Source organism: Sturnira hondurensis, unplaced genomic scaffold (assembly GCF_014824575.4).
Source record: "Sturnira hondurensis isolate 20B ecotype Veracruz unplaced genomic scaffold, ASM1482457v3 Scaffold0004136, whole genome shotgun sequence".
Classification (NCBI taxonomy): domain Eukaryota; kingdom Metazoa; phylum Chordata; class Mammalia; order Chiroptera; family Phyllostomidae; genus Sturnira; species Sturnira hondurensis.
Genome location: NW_028076767.1, coordinates 9,346,226 through 9,366,762, shown reverse-complemented (window position 1 = coordinate 9,366,762; position 20,537 = coordinate 9,346,226). Strand labels below are relative to the sequence as shown.

Below are 20,537 nucleotides of genomic sequence, written 5' to 3'. Positions count from 1 at the left end.
CCTTACACAAGTGTCACACAGTTTTGTTTACTGTAGCTTTATGAGTCCTCCAATTTCTTTTCCAAGATTTTTTTTGCTATTCTGGATCCTTAGATTTCTGTATGAATTATAGGGTTAGCTTTCCATTTCTGACCTCCCCCGCAAAAAAGAAAGGCAGCTGGAATTTTGGTAAGATTTGTACTTAATTTATAGATCAGTTTGGGGAGTATTTTAATCTATACAATATTTGATGTATTTTCCATATATAATATTTTGTCATCTGCAAATAGAGATAGTTATATTTCTTCCTTTCCAATTTTGCTTTTTATTTCTTTTTCTTGTGTAATTGCCTTGTCTATAATCTTCAGTACAATGTTGAAGCAGTGAGAGCAAGACATCCTTGTCTTGTCATAGGGGGAAGGCTTTCAGTTTGTCTCCATTAATAGCATGTTAGCTGAGGGCTTTTTGTAAAGGACCTTTATCGAGGTAAGGAAATTACCTCATATTCCTAGTTTGTTGAGAATTTTTATCGTGAAAATGTGTTGAATTTAGTCAAATGTTTTTTCTATGTCTATTGAAATAAAATTGTTGATTTTTGTCCTTATTCTATTACTATAGTATATTACATTAATTGATTTCAAGTGTTGAATCAAGCTCTAATTCCTGGGGTAAATTTCTCTGGCTCAAGTGCATAATCCTTTCTATATGTTGTTGGACTTAGCTTGCCGGTACTTTGTAGAGTATTTTTGTATCTGTATAAATAAGGGATATTGTTCCGTAGTTTTCTTGTGGTAGCTTTGTCTGGTTTTGGCATCAGAGTAATATTGGCCACTTAAAGTGATTTTGTAAGTTCTCCCTCCCTTTCTATGTTTGGGAAGAGTTTGTGAGGGATTGGTGATAATCATTCTTTAAATATTTAGTAGGATTCAACTGTGAAGCCATCTGGTTTTTCTTTGTGGGAAATTTTTTATTTGGTTTTGTTTTAAACTGTTATTATTGATTCAGTCTTTGTTCTTATAGGTCTATTCAGATTTTCTACTGTTTAAGAAAGTCAATTTCCATATTTGGGTGTTTCTATGAATTTATTTCATTTGTTATCTAATTTGTTAGCATGCAGTCGTTCATAGTAGCTCCTTATCTTTATTTATGTAAGTTCAGTAGTAATGTCCCTTCTTTCATTCCTAATGCTAGTACCTTGTGTCTTCTCGTTTCTTTTCTTGGCTAGTACAGCTAAAGATTTGTCAATTTTGCTGATCTTTTCAAGAACTGACTGGGTTTTATTGATTTTTTTTCTATTTTTCTACTCTGTTCCATATCTTCTCTAACTTTTAATATGTACTTCTTTCTGCTTGTTTTGGTCCTGATTTGTTCCTCTTTTTCTGGTTTCCTAAAATGTAAGCTTAGGGTTTTAGTTTGCAATGTTATTATTTAATATAGGTGTCCACAGCCATAGAACTCCTTCTGAGCACTGTGTTCGCTGAATACTGTACGTTTTGTCATGCTGCATTTTCACTTTTTCCATCTTAAGATAGTCCTTAATTTTCCTTGTAATTTTCTGTTTGACCCATTGGTTATTTAACTGTATTAATTTCCCTACATTTGAATTTAGAAATTTTTATTCTTTTATTGCTTTCTAATTTTATTCCATTGTAGTTTGAGAACATACTTAGTGTAATTTTGGTCCTTTCAAATTTGAGTGTTTTATGGCCTAACATGTGGTAGCTCCTGGAGAATACTGCGTGAGCACGTGAGAAAAATGTGTATTCTGCCCTTGTTGGCAGGACTGTTCTGTAAGTGTCTGTCAGGTGTAACTGCTTCATTGAGACATTCAAGTCATTTACCTCCTCACTGATCTTCTGTCTGGTTGTTCTGTCCGCTACTGACAATGGGATATTGGTATCTCCAGATATTGTTGTTGAACCATTTCTTCAATTTTCCCAGTTTCTGCTTCATGTACTTTTGGGGCTGTCTTGTTAGATGCATGTATATTTATAAATGTCATGTCTTGATAGCCTAACCCTTTCTCACTACACAGTGCCCCTCTTTATCCTACAGACTTTCGTCTTAGGGACTATTTTGTCTGGTGTTAGCGCGGCCTCTCCAGCTCTTTTCCCGTCACTGTTCACATGTGCTTCCCACTCTCTCATTCTCCCTCAGACACATTTGTGTCTCTGGGTCTAAATGTGTCTCTTATAAACACATAGACTTTGATCTTTTTAAACAATGTATCTACTTCTGCATTCGTTGGAGTATTATTTAATTACTGATAGGTGGGATTTATATCTGCCACTTTACAATTTATTTTCTAAATATATGTCTTATATGCTTTTTGATTCTCTGCTTCTCCATTACCGTCTTCCTTCCTGGTAAGTAGGTATTTCTGGTACACTATTTTAAGTCTCCTGTCCTTTCTTTTTCTATATAATTTTGATTTATGGGTAACCAAATGAGTTACAAATAAAGAATATGTTGTTATATATCTTTTACATGTACCTGTGTTATAAATTTTACTGATACTCTTTATTTCATCATATGGATTCCAGTTATTATCTAGTGTTCTTTTGTTTCAACCTGAAGAACTTCCTTCAGTATTTTTTATAAGGTCTATTTTCTAGCCCCAGAGCCCAGACCCCACTGAGGGTTGGTGCTGGTGAATCACCCCACTCAGTTGGGCTTAGGGTTAGAGAGAACTGACATTTTAGCAGTATTGAATCTTCTAATAGGAGAACAGGAATTGTTTGTCTATTTTATTTAATTTTTTATTTCTCTCATTAGTAGATTGTAATTTTCAGTCTATCGAATACTGAACATATTTTTTTATTTATATCTAAGAATTAAATAAGTTTGGGTCGCTAATATGTTTAAATGAATGCCAAGTACCAGAGGGACTTCCATTTCTTGGAAATGTAAACTGTGTAATTTGTAATAAACCTTCTACTGAAAGTAAGTAGAAAAGTTGAAAAATAATGTAAAAGAAAATAAAAGAATTTTAGAAATCATCATACAACTATCAGATTGAAAATCCCTAAATATCAAGGTAGGAGAACATGGTCATAAGATACCTTCTGTTTTACAGCTACAAATGTCTTTTAAAATAAGTTAATATTTTTTTATCTAGCATAAATATATACACTTATCTTTTTATAGGTAATAAACAGATTTCTTTTCTCCTTTTGTCTTTCAAAGGTAGACATAAATACATTAACCCACAACCTGCAGGCTCTAGAGGAAAAGAACCAGCAGCTGGCAGATGAGTTGGCTTGTTTAGAACTTCAGCAAGACACGTCTGACTTCCACGGGGTGGGTATAAAAAGGTCAGTCTAAAGTAGGAATTAATTACTAATGAGTTAAAAAAAAGAGGTGATCAGAAGTCAGGAGCTGGGTTTCCATCATTTGTATTTTAATCATTACCCTAAGTCCTAAACAACACGGGCTAAATGCAGCACAGATCCCCACGGCACTCAAACAACAGGGGTTCTAAGACGCCTGATAAACATCTGTCTACGCAGAAAATCTATAGTGCTGAAAAGCACAAATCTTCCCAATATTTTAAAAATATCTACTCTTCTATAAATTATGAGAAGAAAACTTATATTTTTCCTTGTCTGACAGTTTCCTTCATTAGGTAATCAGTAGTAAGTTTAACTTCTAAAAGCTATTTAACAAGTTCAGTGCATTACAAATAAATGGTAGAACTCTTAAAACATCTGCTCAAAATGGTGAAGTGAAGGAAATTTAAAGAGATGATGGATTTGTGAAGCAGCTACAGTTTCCTATGTGCTTTTGAATACTTGGGAAAAAATTAGTCATTCCATAGAAGTCCCTAATGTGAGTCCATCTTCGTCTGAGCTAGACTCTCTCAAACTGTGCCATAGATGCTCATGACTTCAACTGGAAACATTACAGAGAGTGGGTGGAGATCCTCTTACATTCTCGTGGCTTTAGAGCCACGCTGCCTGGGTTTCGCTTTTGGCTGCGATTGTGGTTATGATTCTTAACCTCTCGGAACCTCAGTTTGTTAATCTGTCAAAATGGGGATAATAATACTATTAGTAGGGGGTTGTTTGAGGACTAAGTTAATAGATGTAAAGCAGGTAACAAATTACCAACATTTGTTGAATTCTTGGTATTTAAACTCACCTGGGGTCAGGGGTGGGGGGAAGCCTTTAAGCTCCTACTGCAGTGACAAGACAAGTTAACTCTAATTCCTGGTGCTATCTCAAGACCAGTCCCCCTGTCCTGAGATTAAAGAGTCTTTCATGCCCTTTGCTGGTTGGCCAGGTCTCAGTTGGGCTTATTCACCCACTTCCTTTTGGTCCATCTAGAAGACCACATCTCAAGCCTGCCTAGTTTTTTCATGCCCCCACTGCCAGTGAGCCATCCTACAGCCTTACCTTATTATTGACTGTGACCCATCTTGCCAGTGGCTTGGTCCAGGTTGATTCTTGCCTGCAGGCCACACACACCTCTTGAAAAGGTTGAACAGTGATAACCCCCACACCTCAACTCTGGCTTGCATGTCTGTCTGCCTCCACAAAGAATCTTCTCTGACCAAGTCTTCGGGGAAGCATTTCATTTGGCTGTAGGAATTGAAGAAATAAGGCTGACAGTTCAGGATTTTTTTTTGTTTTAATCTTAGCCATATCATTAAACCTATTTCCATTCAGTGCTGGCAGTGTATTTTTGTTCTTTGACGTTTAACACCTGAAATTTTCAATAAAATCTGCCTTGTAGTTTAACCTTATACTGATTTTTGGAGGTAATATGATGTGTCTCCTCCCACCCCGCACCTCAGATTTGAACTCAGGCCATCCTGATTTCCACCCCTGGCTCCATTTACTGTGTGACTGGGGCAGTAACTATGCTGCCCTTGCCAAGGGGATCTTCCCTAACTGGGGTTCCTGCAGCACACTGTGCATACCCATGTCAGAATAATTGCTACATTGATTAGAAATTGACCTGTTTATGCATCTGCCATCACTTGCTTTTAATGCAAGAACAGTAGTTACTAATCTTTATACTTCCTTACCTAGTGCCTTCACTTGGTTTTAATGCAAAAAGGATAGTTACTAATCTTTATATTTCCTTACCTAGTGCCTCATACATAACAGGTGTTTAAGAAACATTGATTGCGTAGAACGTAAAGAGGGCTGTATCTGTCCTGCTAGACCTGTGGGGATTAAATATGTGTAAAGTGCCCATCACAGGGCCAAGTGTGCACTATCTCTGGATAAATATCATTCTCTTATTTTTTCCTCACACACCCTCATTTTAGGTTTATTTCCCCATTTCAGCCTTTAATGATGATATATAATTAAGTCCATTACCTCAGGCAGTCATGCAGAGAATCTCCATGAGGAGAGGCTTAAATGGGGGGGATGCTATTGCTGACTTCACGTTAAGTGACTGTCCTTCCCACTCTTCTTTTGGGTTCTAAACATTTCGCATAGCACCACCAGGCAGAAGTACAGTTCCCTGCCCAACTAGAATGTTTATGACTTGAAGTTAAAGACTTAAATCTTAAAACCAGGAGGACATTCGGTCAGTGTACCACTTGGCAGGTGTCAAAGTTGGTTCCATCTCTGGGACCTGTCATACTAGTTGTCATACTAGTTCACTCAAATATTTGAGTAAAATCTTTCTTACAGTGTTCTTATAAAAAAGCTTTACCAAAATGCCAGTATCTGCTGTTTTAATGTATTTCCCTAACAGCTTTGGCTAACTTTTACAGTTTACCCAGATTTTTAAAATGATTTTAGAAATCATTTTGTGGCTTTCCTTGGCAACCTGCCTTTTATATCTTAAGATAATTCTGTTTGCTTCCTGCTTCTCCAAGAAGTAATATCTTTGTGTTTGAGTTATAATGTATAGTCTAAATATTTGCATTTTCATTATATACCATTTCTCATGTGATTTCTGTTTCTGAGCTGTTCTGCATATTTATTAATCTTTATAGTATATTGCCTAGACTACTTAAGCAAAGGTTAATCTCAGTTCTGCCTTCCAAAACAGAATCTGAGACATTCACATTTAAGTGGTCTTTCTCTAATTTCTGCTCTTCATTGATTCTTTTACGTATGGGGCCTTTTCAAATAATCTGCAAATGGTAATTTAAGGTAATGCCTTAATGCAAATTTTCCTTTGGCAACTGGTAAAAATTTGTTTTTGTCATAAATTTAAATGTAAGTAAGTGACCATATGTCAAATGTCAGATTTTGATTTGGCTTGAATAGTTTTTACTTATCTTTACAGTAGCATTCACTTGGGTTGCAAAAAAAGAGAAATTATTTTTAAAGTTTATTAAAATATTAATAGAATTTCTTTATGCCCTTGCCTAAAAGGAATTTTATTGAAGAAAAGGTACCATTATTTTAAAAATTCCTAGACACCTTTTAAAAGAAACTCGGATCATCTAAGTAATTCCATAAAAAGTCTTTCCACGTTCCAAGAAAGCAAACCAAGTTATTTTTGAGTGTTTAGTATTTGTTACAGCTGGCATGTTTTAGGTTAAATTCAGCTCTTGGTATTTTTACATGCTATTCATGTACTTTACAGCTCATTGGGAAACACTGATTTATAAAACTTATAAACTGAATTTTAAATAATTAAGGTTTTGCAGTTATGGTTTAGCTAATTTTACAGCATTATTGGCCATCCTTTAATTTATTTTCTACTGAAGATTGGGTCAAAACATAATGCTAACTATAATGTTTCATTCATGCAATAATTTTACATCAGAGTTTCCAAAATAGAAACTATTAGGGTAAGTGGGTATGTCTTCCACAGACAGAAAAACAATGATTAATTTTATGATAATACATTATTATTATCATAATCATAATAATACAGTATTATTATCATAATTATTATTATTACAACATTATTATTATTCTCCTGTTTTTTAAGACCAGTCTACATTTCCCTTAGGTTATTTTGAAACCGATACTTCATTGGTCTGAATGTCTTACAAAAAATATTTCCCTTTGTTTTAGTGGCAGCAACACAGATTAAAAAAGTCTTTAACAAATAATACATGAATATGTATATTATATATGAACTAAATGTTGCCTTGATAAGATAAATACTTAGATGGTTATAATAGTTAATAACCCATTGACATTTTTGTATTCAGTATATATACATTTTTGTATTGGAAATGTGTAATTTTAGAGTGGATGGAATAGGACTAATGACTCTTTATGGCTTTTCCATAGTTTTTTCTTGAGTTTAGACTATCTAAAATGTCCTAATTCTTCTATTCCAAGCAACCACCAAGGCGAAAACAAAATCCAGACTACTGTGCCCCCTTTTAAAATATGCTATCATGAAAATATTTTGAACAGAGGAAAACATGAGTTACGTGTTGTTACGTAGTAATCTACTTGGATATGCATTTTTCCTCTTACTCGGAAACACATGTGTTGCTTCATGGTACTTGAAATAAAGGGCTCTACAAAGTGATGACTAAAGAAGAGCTGTGCATTCCAGTCAGGATGGAGACGTAGGTAAACATGGCTCACCTCTGGCACAACCACAGCAAAAATCACTAGACTACAAAACAGTATCACCCAGAATGGTCAGAAAATCAAGCTGCATGAAAGTCTGAAAACCAAAGAATTAAAGAAGCCACGTTCACCTAATGGGCAGGAGGGGTGCAGATGTGGAACGGGCTGTCCCACGCCCACATGTGGTAGATAAAAATCAGGAGCAAGGGATGCCAGTCCCACACCAGACCACATTGCCCAGGTTTCCAGCACTGGGATGATAATTCCCCATAATTTCTGGCTGTAAAAACCACTGGAGATTGGGGCAACTGATAAAACTAGGATTCTCAGGACTCTCCTGAGAATGGACTTAGGACTTACGCTCACTCACTGGGCTTCAGCACCATGGCAACAGCTGGAAGGGCACCAGTGGCATATAGGGAGAAATTCAAGTGTCTGGTATGAAGGTGAGTGCTGGGAGATAGCTTCCTCCCAGAAAAAACTATGGACAGGCAGCAGCATTGTCCCCTCTCCAAGCCCTTCCACACACAGAGCCACAGAGCAGTGACATGGGTTGCCCAACCCTGGCGATTACCTAAGGCTCTGCTGCATCCAACTTACTGGTGAGATTTCCTACACTAGGCCACACTACTAAGACAGGGAGTCAAAGTAGCTCTCTCTAATACATAGAAGCAAACACAAGGGAGGGTGCCAGAGTGAGGAGACAGAAATATGGCCCAAATGAAAGAACAAGAAAACTCCAGAAAAAGAACTAAACAAAATGGAGATAAGCAGTCTATCAGATAGAGTTCAAAATACTGGTTATAAGGATTCTCAAGGAACTTAGTGGGTACTGCAACAGCATAAAAAAGACCCAGGCAGAAATGAAGATTACACTAATTGAAATAAAGAACAATCTACAGTGAAACAATAGAAGAGTGAATGAAGCCAAGAATCAAATCAGTGATTTAGAACAAAAGAAGCAAAAAACAACCAATCAGAACAACGAAAAGAACCCCAAAATACAAAGAGCATCCAGGACTACTTCAAGCATTCCAACATTCACATCCTGGGGGTGCCAGAGGAGAAGAGGAAAAGCGAGAAATTGGAAATCTATTTGAAAAAATAATGAAAACTTACCAAATTTGGTGAGGGAAATAGACATGCAAGTCCAGGAAGCACAGAGTCCCAAATAAGATGGACAAAGAGGCCTACTCCAAGACACATCATAATTAAAATGCCAAAGGTTAAAAATAAAAGAGAATCTTGAAAGTAGCAAGAGAAAAGAAGTTAGTTATCGACAGGGGAGTTTCCATAAGGCTGTCAGCTGATTTCTCAAAGGAAGCTTTGCAGGAGAGAAGGGACTGGCAAGAAGTATGCAAAGTGATGAAAGGCAAGGACCTACAACCTAGATTACTCTATCCAGCAAAGCTATCATTTAGAACGGAAGGGCAGATAAAGTGCTTCCCAGACAAGGTAAAGCTAAAAGAGTTCATCATCACCAAGCCATTATATGAAATGTTAAAGGGACTTATTTAAGAATAAGACCAAAATTATGAATATTAAAATGGCAATAAATTTACAACTATCAACAATTTAATTTAAAGAACAAACTAAGCATATAAGCAGAACAGAAATAACCATAGATATGGAGATCATTTGGAGGGTTATGAGTTGGGAGGGGGAAGGGGTAAAATGAGGGAACAGGTACAGGAATTAAGAAGTACAAATTGGTAGGAACAAAATAGACAAGGGGATGTTAAGAACAGTATAGGAAGGGAGAAGCATGACCCATGGACATGAACTAAGGGGGCAGATTGCTTGAGGGAATAGGTGATAGCGGTGGAATGGAGCAAAGTGGGGAAAATTGGGACAACTGTAATAGCATAATAAAACATTTTTTAAATATCTATAACTGTCAGAGATAGTGAAGAATACCTTTTATGTAAATTTATATCCCTACATATGTGGTTTCATCTTTATCAAGTTGCCCAAAATTGAACATAGAAGTCTAAATTCTTTGGTTTTAAATGCTAAAAAGGCTCCCTGTTCTATTATTCACTAATTAATCCAATGTAAGCCAGAAATAGTAAATTATATCAATATTTAGCAAGATTTTAAACTCCAGATTTACTGCAAATGATCCATAGAACAGCTAGTTGGCCTAAGTGATTAAGAATTTGGGTTGTCAGTCACTTTGCTCGTGTCTGTATTATGCCCACAGTTGATTTGTGAAGATACTTTTGACACAGGGCAAATAACAGTATTTCCTGTAATTAAAATATAACAATGAAATTGAGGCTCTGGCTAGTGTAGCTCGGTGGATTGAGCACAGGCCTGTGAACCAAAGGATCGCAGTTCAATTCCCAGTCAGGGCACATGCCTGGGTTGCAGGCCAGTTCCCAGCAGGAGATGTAGGAGAAGCAACCACATACTGATATTTCTCTCCCTCTCTCCTTCCCTTCCCCTATAAAGATAAATAAATAAAATCTTTAAAAAAAAGAAATTGATTATGGAGGGTGAAATTGTCCATATTCAAACACTAATATTGTTCCTGAAGTACCAACAACACCCCAAATTTAATCAAAAGAAAACTCTATTTTATACTTCTTTCTTCTGACAAAGACATGGAAAAATATTTTCCACAGCTGTTTTAATGATGAAAATATGTAATTTTATGAAGTATAGAGTCTTCAGTAATGTTTGTCCCAGATAACACTGTGTTCAGTGTTTGATGAAAACAGCTTTGAGTTTCCAATAATGTTCTTCTTGTGTTTTCAAGAAATTTTTTTAAACTGCCTTTTACTGTTGATAACTGAAACATCTACTGTCCAGGTGGTTGTCATCATTTGCAGCTCCCGTTTTCATGAAGAATGATATGATCCTCAAATTGTACATCTGTAACCACCCCACATCTGGGCTATATCACAACTACGAAGGAATGACAAGTATAACAAAAATAGAATGAATAAACAAAGAAGAGCCAACTCTGGGACTCCTAAGGCTCATACTTTCCTGAGCTGTCTCCCTGCATGTTACATGTTAGTACCATGATTGGCTATCTCGGGAAAGACTAAGAGTAGCAGTTCCAATAAATATGAATCTTGATTTCATTAGTGTAGAAATGGTAAAGGTAGAGACACTTGTTTAAAAAGGAAATTGATTATTTCCTTCTATGCCTAGAGGTACTGATATCTGTGCTTGCTTTATCAGGCTGCTCAACAACAGGTGGAAAAGGTCTTGGGAAAAATTACTGAGAGTAAAAATAAACTGGCCTATGAAAAGGGAAAGCTCCAGGTATGAGATATTATTTTCTAATTTTTGTTGTCTAACTTTTTAATGTCAATTGTCAAACTAAATATTGCTGAATTTTCAGAGAACCTAGCCTGTCATTTACTAATTTTATAACTTTGGACAAGCCTTTAAACTTCTCTAAGTTTATTACTGCATTAAAATGTAGGTGAATTCTGTCCTGGCTGTTGTGGCTCAGTGGACTGAGTGCCGGCTTGCAAACCAAAAGGTCACCTGTTCCATTCCCAGTCAGGGCACATGCCTGGGTTGCAGACCAGGTCCCCAGCAGGGGGCGCGCAAGAGGCAACCATATATTGATGTTTCTCTCCCCTCTCTCCCTCCCTTCCCTTCTCTCTAAAAATAAATAAGATCTTTTAAAAAAGAAAATAAAATCTAGGTGACTTCTATGTACATACCTGATCTATAATGCTGAAACCTAAAATTTTAAAGCTGAAGTCCATTCTGTGACTCTCTGAAGTGTTATTATAATCGTTTTAATGCATTTACTGAGAATGTAGATGTTCTTTTTTGCTGAATTTTCGTAACATTCCTAAAAAGAAAAAACCCTGGAAATTGGTACTCTAAGGCAATAGAATAGACTTGACTGAATGGGGTGATACTACTCTTCTTTTGCTGCCTTGGGGTTCTGCCCCTACAGGACCCAGAGAACAAGCAGCTTGCCACTGGTATGGCTAGGCCTGCCTTAAACTAACTCCAGTTGAATCACTGGTTCTTAGCCTTAGCTACATAGTAGAATCACCTGGGGAGTGTGATTCCTGAGACTGGCTGATAAGCTAGGTACTGAATCCAGTTGGGTATTAATGACATGGAACACCAGGTCTCTGGTGGCAGCAGGCTTTATTTGCTTCTATGTTCTTTCCCGTTGAATGTTCTGATTTAGATATCCTGCCAAATAAGAAACTCAATATAAAAATTAAAGTGCTTTATAGGTAAGAACATGCTATCTGACAGGTTTTAGTACCCCAGAGGCTGAGGTAATCTGAGAAGCATTGTGATATAAGGATAATGTGTTTTGCTTGAGGAGACACACATCTGAAAGTCTTCAGAGTTAATCAGTGCATTTTCCATTGGGTTCTATGGGTTAAGAGTTTGCTTATGTTTATTTACTTTATTTTTTGCTTATGTTTAAAATGAGGGTAATTGTTTCATCAATACCTCCCTTTAGAGGCAGCCATATTAATTCTGAAACTTAAATGAAAAACTACCATGATGGATTTTTATGAATGGCTTTGGGGAGCCACAGCACAAGTACTGTACACTGTGGAAAGGAGCAGTAGAAACAGGCAAATGTGAGAGAAAGAATAATCCTGCTGATGGAACAATAGCTCTTTCCTAAGACAAAATGTGTTTTTATGGAGACTTTCAAAAAAATTTACTGGTACTTAAATTTTAAGTTTTTGAAAATGTCCAGGAGCTGCAGCCGAGGGTATTCACCCTTCGCAGGTAGGAAACAAGAAGATATCAAGAGACGAAGAAGTTGATTTAAAGAAAAAATTTTGAATGAAATTTTTCTTGATTCAAATGTAGGCTTAAGTAATGTTAGTTGTTGATTTGTATGAGAGAGTTGGGAATAAAAGAGGGAAAAGCTAGAAAAACATATAGTTTGGGGCTTTGTGAGTAAATATTAATGATTTTTCTCTCCCCAAATGGTAATTTTCTTTAAAGACAAGGATGTGAGCAGTCGTTTTTATGAATTAGTTTTAAAATATACTTCACTTCCATATATTCAACTTTTGTAATTCTTCAGTAAAAACACAAGACTGTCTCCTCCTTGCATGCTGACAATTCTAATTATCCACATTCAAAAAATGTTTTTAAATACTGGATACCACAACTCCTTTAAAATTTAAATTTATTATCTACAAACTCACTGTTATATTCATGAGTCATGTTAATTTGGAGTTTCCATAAGGATTAGAAACCAAATGAATTATCATGTAAATGTAGATGTAAATGTAGATACATTTAAGATATAGCTTACTTTTAGCTGTTTAAACAACTATGTATTTGAGTTGAAATAGCATTCTTTACATGATTAGAAAACCTTAGGATTGCTTTTACAAGTGTTAAGAATTCTCTGTATAATTTTTTTTTTTTTTGCAAAACTTGTGACATCTTAGTTTGGGCCAAGATGGAATCATAGGTGAAACACTTTGCTTCCTCACACAGCCAGAAGTATAACAACCAATCTAAAAACAGTAAACAACCAGAAGTGCCAGAAAATCAAACTGCATGGAACTGTGACAACCAAGGAGTTAAAGAAATATTCACTCAGACTGGAAGGAGGGCAGGAGGGGTACAGATGGGCAGTCGAGTGAAGAGGACTCATGGCAAAGTGGCAGACCACGTGAGCAAGGCCGGGCTGGCTGACTGGGAAACTAAAGACACAAAGCTAGACTTCCAGCCAAGATGGAGGCATAGGTAGACACACTGTGCCTCCTTGCACAAAAAGAAAATGCACAAAATAGGGACAACAACAATTTAGAAACAAAATAACAACCAGAACTCACAGAAATTGAACTATGTGGAAGTTGGACAGCCAAGGAGTTAAAATAGACACATTCGTCCAGACTGGTAGGCGAGGTGGAGTCAGGTGGCCAAGCAGAGAGGGGTCGTGGCACAAAAAAGGGTGGCACCAGGCGCACAAGGCACTCCAGATGCGCAAGGTACCCCAAGTATGCAAGATGGCAGCAGGCGGACCCTGAGCGCACAGGCTGCAGCTGGCAGACCCTGGGCACGGGGTGGCAACAGGCAGACCCAGCGAGGCACTGCGCACAAGGCAGCTGGCTGACCAGGCAGTGCCACATTCGCACACAGATAAACCAGGCGTAACTGGGGAGACAGACCACACAACCCAGAGTCCCAACGCCGGGAAATAAACCCTCAAAACACCGATGGAAAATACCTGTGGGGGTTGAGGCGCAGGGAGAGACTCCCAGCCTCACAGGAGAGTTTGTTGGAGAAACCCACAGGGTCCTAGAACGTATACAAGCCCACCCACCCAGGAATCAGCACCAGAAAGGCCCAGTTTGCTTGGGGAAAGCAGCAGAAGGGACTGAAATCTGACAGCGGAGCAAGCGCCATTGTTCCTTCTTGGACCCTGCCCCCACATACAGCATCACAACCCAGCGACTGGGTTGTCCTGCCCTGGTGAACACCTAAGGCCTCGCCCCTCACATGTAACAGGCACATCAAGACAAAAAATCACCCAAACAGAAGAACAAATCAAAGCTCCATAGCAAATACAACTAAGTGACCAAGAGATAGCCAACCTATCAGATGCACAGTTCAAACCACTGGTAATCAGGATGCTCACAGAATTGGTTGAATATGGTCTCAAATTAGAGGTAAAAATGAAGTTATGTTAAGTGAAGTAAAGGAAAATGTACAGGGAACCAACAGTGATGGGAAGGAAACTGGGACTCAACGATTCAGAGCAGAAACAAGAAAAAAATATTCAATCAGAACAGAATCAAGAAACAAGAATTTTTTTGAGTATCTAATACATTTTATTTATTTATTTTTTAAATATATTTTATTGATTATACCATTACAGTTGTTCTATTCCCCCCTTTCATTCCCCTCCCCCCGCACACTCCCTCACCCACCATTCTCCCCCCTTAGTTTATAACCACGTGTCTCAAGTTCTTTAGATTCTATATTTCCCCCACTATTCTCGCCCTCCCCCCTATCTATTTTCTACCTACTGTCTATGCTATTTTCTGTACCTTCTCCCCCCTTCTCCTCCTCCCACTCCCCTGTTGCTAACCCTTCATGTGTTCTTCATTTCTATGGTTCCACTCCTGATCTAGCTGTCTTCTTGGTTTGCTTTTGTTTTAGGTGTGGTTGTTAATAACTGTGTGTTTGCTGTCCTTTCACTGTTCATATTTTTCATCTTCTTTTTCTTATATAAGTCCCTTTAGCATTTCATATAATAAGGGCTTGGTGATGATGAACTCCTTGAACTTGACCTTATCTGAGAAGCACTTTATCTGTCCTTCCATTCTAAATGAAAGTTTTGCTGGATAAAGCAATCTTGGCTGTAGGTCTTTGGATTTCATGACTTGGAATACTTCTTTCCAGCCCCTTCTTGCCTGTAAGGTCTCTTTTGAGAAATCCGCTGACAGTCTGATGGGTACTCCTTTGTAGGTGACTGTCCCCTTATCCCTTGCTGCTTCTAGGATTCTCTCCTTCATTTTGGTCTTGGCTAATGTAATTATGATGTGCCTTGGTGTGTTCCTTCTTGGGTCCAACTTCTTTGGCACTCTCTGAGCTTCCTGGATTTCCTGGAAGTCTATTTCCTTTGCCAGACTGGGGAAGTTCTCCTTTATTATTTGTTCAAATAAGTTTTCCACTCGTGGCTGTTTCTTTCCCCCTTCTGGTACCCCTATAATCCGGATGTTGGAACGTTTAAAGATGTCCTGGAGGTTCCTAAGCCTCTCCTCATTTTTTTGAATTCTCATTTCTTCATTCCTTTCTGGTGGGATGTTTTGTTCTTCCTTCTGGTCCATTCCATTGATTTGAGTCCCAGTTTCCTTTCCATCACTATTGGTTTCCTGTGCATCTCCCTTCATTTCAATTAGTTTAGCTTTCATATGTTCCTCTAATTTGTGGCTATAAACAACCAGTTCTGTTAGCATCCTGATAAACAGTGTCTTGAATTGTGCTTCTGAGAGGCTGGCAATTTCTTGGTCGCTTAGAGTTATCTGCTCTGGGACTTTGAGTTCTTCTTGCGCCATCTTTTGGGCTGTTGGTGCCTGTTACGTAGCAGGATCGGAGCCCTAGGTTTTCACCAGAGCAGGGCAACTCAGTCGCTGGGTTGTGACGTTGTATGTGGGGGCGGGGTCAAAGAGGGACTATGGCGTCCCATCTGCCACTGCGACCCTCACCGGTGCTGCAGCTGCTGCCGTCACCGGGCCCATGGGTTTCTTCCCACTGCACGCAAGTGTGCCACCGCCATCAGCCCACCACCACTGGGTTCGCCCCCTGGGGCCTGAGTGGTCCGTCTCACTGTGCGCAAATGTTCGACCATGGTCAGTCTGCCCCGCACCCCGACTGGTTCCGGGCTGCCTGCACGCTTAGGTCAGGGGACATGTCCTGCCCGACCCTGCTCGCTGCTGGCTCCGCCCCTCTTACCGTCCCCGTTGAACAGTTAGATGTAGTCGGACTTCCGTATAATTCAATTTTCTGTCCTTTGGTTGTGTCTTTGTTTCTCCAAACTTTTGTTGTATTCAAACTTGGTTGTGGGAGAAGGCACAGTGTTTCCACCTATGCCTCCTTCTTGGCGGAAGTCCCTCAAGAAACAAGAATTTTAAAAAATGAGGAGAGGCTTTGGAACCTCCAGGACATCTTTAAACGTTCCAACATCCAAATTATAGGGGTACCAGAAGGGGGAAAGAAACAGCCACGAGTGGAAAACTTATTTGAACAAATAATAAAGGAGAACTTCCCCAATCTGGCAAAGGAAATAGACTTCCAGGAAGTCCAGGAAGCTCAGAGAGTCCCAAAGAAGTTGGACTCAAGAAGGAACACACAAAGGCACATCATAATCACATTACCCAAGATAAAAATGAAGGAGAGAATCCTAGAAGCAGCAAGAGATAAGGGGACAGTTACCAATAAAGGAGTTCCCATCAGACTGTCAGCTGATTTCTCAAAAGAGACCTTGCAGGCAAGAAGGAGTTGGAAAGAAGTATTCCAAGTCATGAAAGGCAAGGACCTACATCCAAGATTGCTCTATCCAGCAAAGCTTTCATAGAATGGAAGGGCAGATAAAGTGCTTCCCAGATAAGGTCAAGTTAAAGGAGTTCATCATCACCAAGCCCTTATTATATGAAATGTTAAAGGGACTTATCTAGGAAAAAGAAGGTAAACATGTATAGTAAAATGACAGCAAACTTGCAATTATTAACGACCACATCTAAAACAAAAACAGAAACTAAGTAAACAACTAGAACAGGAACAGAACCACAGAAATGGGGATCACATGGAGGGTTAGCAACAAGAGCGTGGGAGGAGGAGAGGTGGGGAAAAAGTACAGAGAATAAGTAGCATAGACAGTAGGGAGAAAATATACAGGAGGAGGGCAAGAGTAGTGTGGGAAGTGTAGACGCTAAAGAACTTAAGACTTATGGACATGAACTAAAAGGGGGGTAATGTGGGTGGGAGAGGGTGTGCAGGGTGGAGGGGAATGAAGGGGGGGAATGGGACAACTGTAATAGCATAATCAATAAAATATATTTTTTAAAAAAGACTCAAAACTCGCTGTAAACTACTGTAGGGGTTGCCACTGCTGGAGAAACTCCCAATCTCATACGAGAGAGTTCATTGAGAAGTGTGGCTAGAGTAGAGTAGGCAAGTCATGTTGTTCCTTCTCTGAACACAGATACCACTACAACCCAGTGACATGGATTGCCCCGCTCTGGTGAATGCCTAAGGTCCATCCCCCTTACAACATAACAGGTGCTCCAAGACAAAGAAATATGGCCCAAATGAAACGACAGATCAGAACTCCAGAAAAAGGGCTAAGCGACAAAGAGATAGACAACCTATCAGGTACAGAGTTCAAAACACTGGTAATCAGGGTGCTCACAGGACTGATTGAGCTCAGTCACAAAATGAAGGAACAAATGAAGGCTACCCAAAATGAAATAAAGCAAAATATACAAGGAACTAACAGTGAAGGGAAGGAAACCAAGACTCAAATCAATTTCGAACAAACATCCAACCAGAACAAAATGAACAAACAAGAATTCAAAAAAAAATGAAGAGAAGCTTAGGAATCTCTGGGACAACTTTAAACTCTCTAACATCAGAATCATAGGGCACCAGAAGGAGAAGAAAAAGAGCAAGTTGAAAATGTGTGTGAAAAAATAATGAGGGAGAATTTCCCCAATCTGGCAAAGGAACTAGACTTCCAGGAAGCCCAGAGAATCCCAAAGAAATTGGACCCAAAGAGGAACACACCAAGGCACATCATCATTAAGTTACCCAAGATTAAAGATAAAAAATCTTAAAAGCATCAAGAGAAAAGGAAACAGTTATCTACCAAGGAGTTCCCATAAGTCTATCAGCTGATTTCTCAAAAGAAACCTTTTGAGAAAGGTTTCTTGCAGTCAGAAAGGGGCTGGAAAAACGTATTTGAAGTCGTGAAAGGCAAAGACCTACATCCAAGATTACTCTATCCAGCAAAGCTATCTTTTTAGAATGAAGGACAGATAAAGTGCTTCCCAGATAAGGTCAAGTTAAAGGAGTTCATTATCACCAAGCCCTTATTATGTGAAATGTTAAAGGGACTTAGGAATAGAAGATCAAAAACTCTGAACAGTAAAATGACAACCAACTCACGACTATATCAACAACTGAACCTCAAAACATGTCAACAAAAACTAAGCAAACAACTAGAATGGGAACAGAATCAGAGAAGTGGAGATCACATGGAGAGTTTTCAGTGGGGCAGGGGAAGGAAAGAATGTGGGGAAAGGTAGAGGAAATAAGAAGCATAATTAGTGGGTATAAAATAGACAGGGAGAGGTTAAGAATGGTATAGTAAACAGAAAAGTCAAAGAACTTCTCTGTATGACCCATGGACATGAACTAAGAGGGCAGAAGGCTGGAGGGTTGGGGGATGCAGGGTGGAGGAGAGATAAAGGAGGGGAAATTGGGAAAACTAATAGCATAATCAAAAAATATACTTAAAAACTTGTGACATCTTTTTTCTTGTGGAGTAAATATATATTTATATTAACGGGGCTTATTATTATTTTGTTTTTTCCCTAGATAAAAGTCAAACAGCTAGAAGAACAGCTACATTCTTTCACTGAAACCCGTTCACAGAATGATCATCTACGGAAGCTGAATAAGGCCCTAGAGGGCAAATATACTCAGGTGTGATTCATAGCTGCAAACACATTGCCATTACATTGTTTTAATTAGTTTTTAAGAAATGGGTACCTTTATTCCTGCCTTACAGTACAGTCCCAGAATGATTAATATTCTCTCACTTAATTCAACAAGCACTTTTTAAACACCCCAAGGTTCTACTAAGTCATAGAGGAATTCACAAAGATGCCTGGAGCAGGATTGGGACGTTCAGCTTGCTCATACTCTAATTTGAGGTTTAGAAATGTGCTCAATACACCTTATGATAGAATAGAAAGTATGCCTTTGAGAAACAAAATAGATTGTGTTATAAGCATTCATAGAAAGCACATTTTAATGGAAGCATGGAGAAATTCTTTCATAGAGGCAGTGGTTTTTAAATTGGAGCCTTAACATTTTTGGCAGACATGAGGAACAAGTATCTTTGATTTTTGAATTACAGGCATCAAGGTACACCAGCAACAGACTGCTTACTTGAAAGAGCTATTAGTAGAGCAGGTGCTAACTTGTGACTTTTGAGATTGAAAACCTTTTGTAGGTCATAGAACATTTTAACAAATGAATAGAGAAAGTTAGATAAATAAGAAATATAAAATATTTTGTGAGGAAAATAATCCAGGAATGTATGACTGAAAAAAAGTGATTCATTTCAGTGATTTACAAATTTACCATGTATATAGTTTTTTAAAAAAATCTTTGATACTCTAGTAAGTATGTGTACCTTCTGTACCTTTAATGTTTGTATATGTGTACCTTTGGTAACCAAGAAACTAGAATGAGTCTCCAAATGGAATTCTGGTAGGGTTCTAACCATCAACTCTACTGGTCAAGAGGGCCTCATTAGATATGCTCTCCATCAGGGACTTTGAATTAAGGTCTGCTTCTTCACTAGGACATACTTTGCAGTGTGATTTCTTCATTCTGAAAGCAAAAGAACACATTCTCACATTGTATTTTCCATCGCAGCTTCATTTAGAGTATTGTGTTGTTCCTTCCAGTAAAAGGAACATACTTTGAAAATAACTCTAGGTTTAGTTAATTTTGTTCTTTTTAATTGGTGATGCCTCTAAAAAGAAGGAAATCTCCAGAGAGGCCTGCATCTTCAAAATTCCCTGAAAGCTCTAGACCCAATGTAAAGGAAAGAACTTCATCAGTTGGTTTACCCAGTGTTATTCCAAACTCTCCACGCCGTGTGACCTTTGCACCGACCCTGACTTCTGTGAGATCTTCTGAGATTGGCGACTCTAGAATCTCTCTAAAGACTCTTTTGAATGCTATTAAAACCATGGAGGGAAGACTGGAAGGTAAAATAGACATTCTTGCCTCAAGACCATGTACTAATGATGAGCCACCAACATTTCTTAAACGGGATTTGGTAAGTGAAGACTACAAATTAAATCATAAGTAAATTTCAGGTTTATACAATGAAGAATAGTAGTAACAATTCAGAAAGATGACTTTTGCAGGTATGAATAACAATAGGAAATTAGGTTCTTCACAAATAGAGAAAACTGGTGATACCTACTGAAACCATCATTCTGGCTATCACACAGTTTTTGGTTTTGGACATAGAAAATACCAGATTTGACTTAGTAGGAACCATTGAGATTTTCTAAAGTTTAATTTTGATTTTTTTTAATTCAAAATGTCTACTTACTAATCTTAATGTTCGAATTAAGATGTATGGGTAAAGCCTGACTTTAAAAGAGAAACACATTAATAGAAGCCCTAAAGACTGGAACATCAGAAAATATTTTCCAAAGAAAACTTTTTAGAACATCCATCTTTGCTTGATACTTAAACTTTGAAAGTACTGCAGTTTGTCTTCTAGAGTTGACTACTATTTGATCCTTTCTGTAAACATCTTTGCTAGTAGCCTTT

At 38.1% G+C, this 20,537-nt stretch overlaps 1 protein-coding gene across 2 annotated transcripts in view; it reads left to right on the top strand.

Moving 5' to 3' along the window:
• The window catches only part of CCDC150 (coiled-coil domain containing 150), a 74,821-nt gene that overhangs the window by 39,124 nt on the left and 15,160 nt on the right, over positions 1–20,537 (top strand). Inside the window, exons 13-15 of one of the 2 annotated variants that reach the window (XM_037043717.1) lie at positions 3,166–3,279; positions 10,677–10,760; positions 18,555–18,662. In XM_037043717.1, coding sequence (XP_036899612.1) covers positions 3,166–3,279; positions 10,677–10,760; positions 18,555–18,662 — 306 coding nt within the window. Of the gene's footprint in view, positions 1–3,165; positions 3,280–10,676; positions 10,761–18,554; positions 18,663–19,736; positions 20,032–20,537 lie in introns of those variants that run through there. The other variant, XM_037043718.1, reaches the window with a different exon arrangement.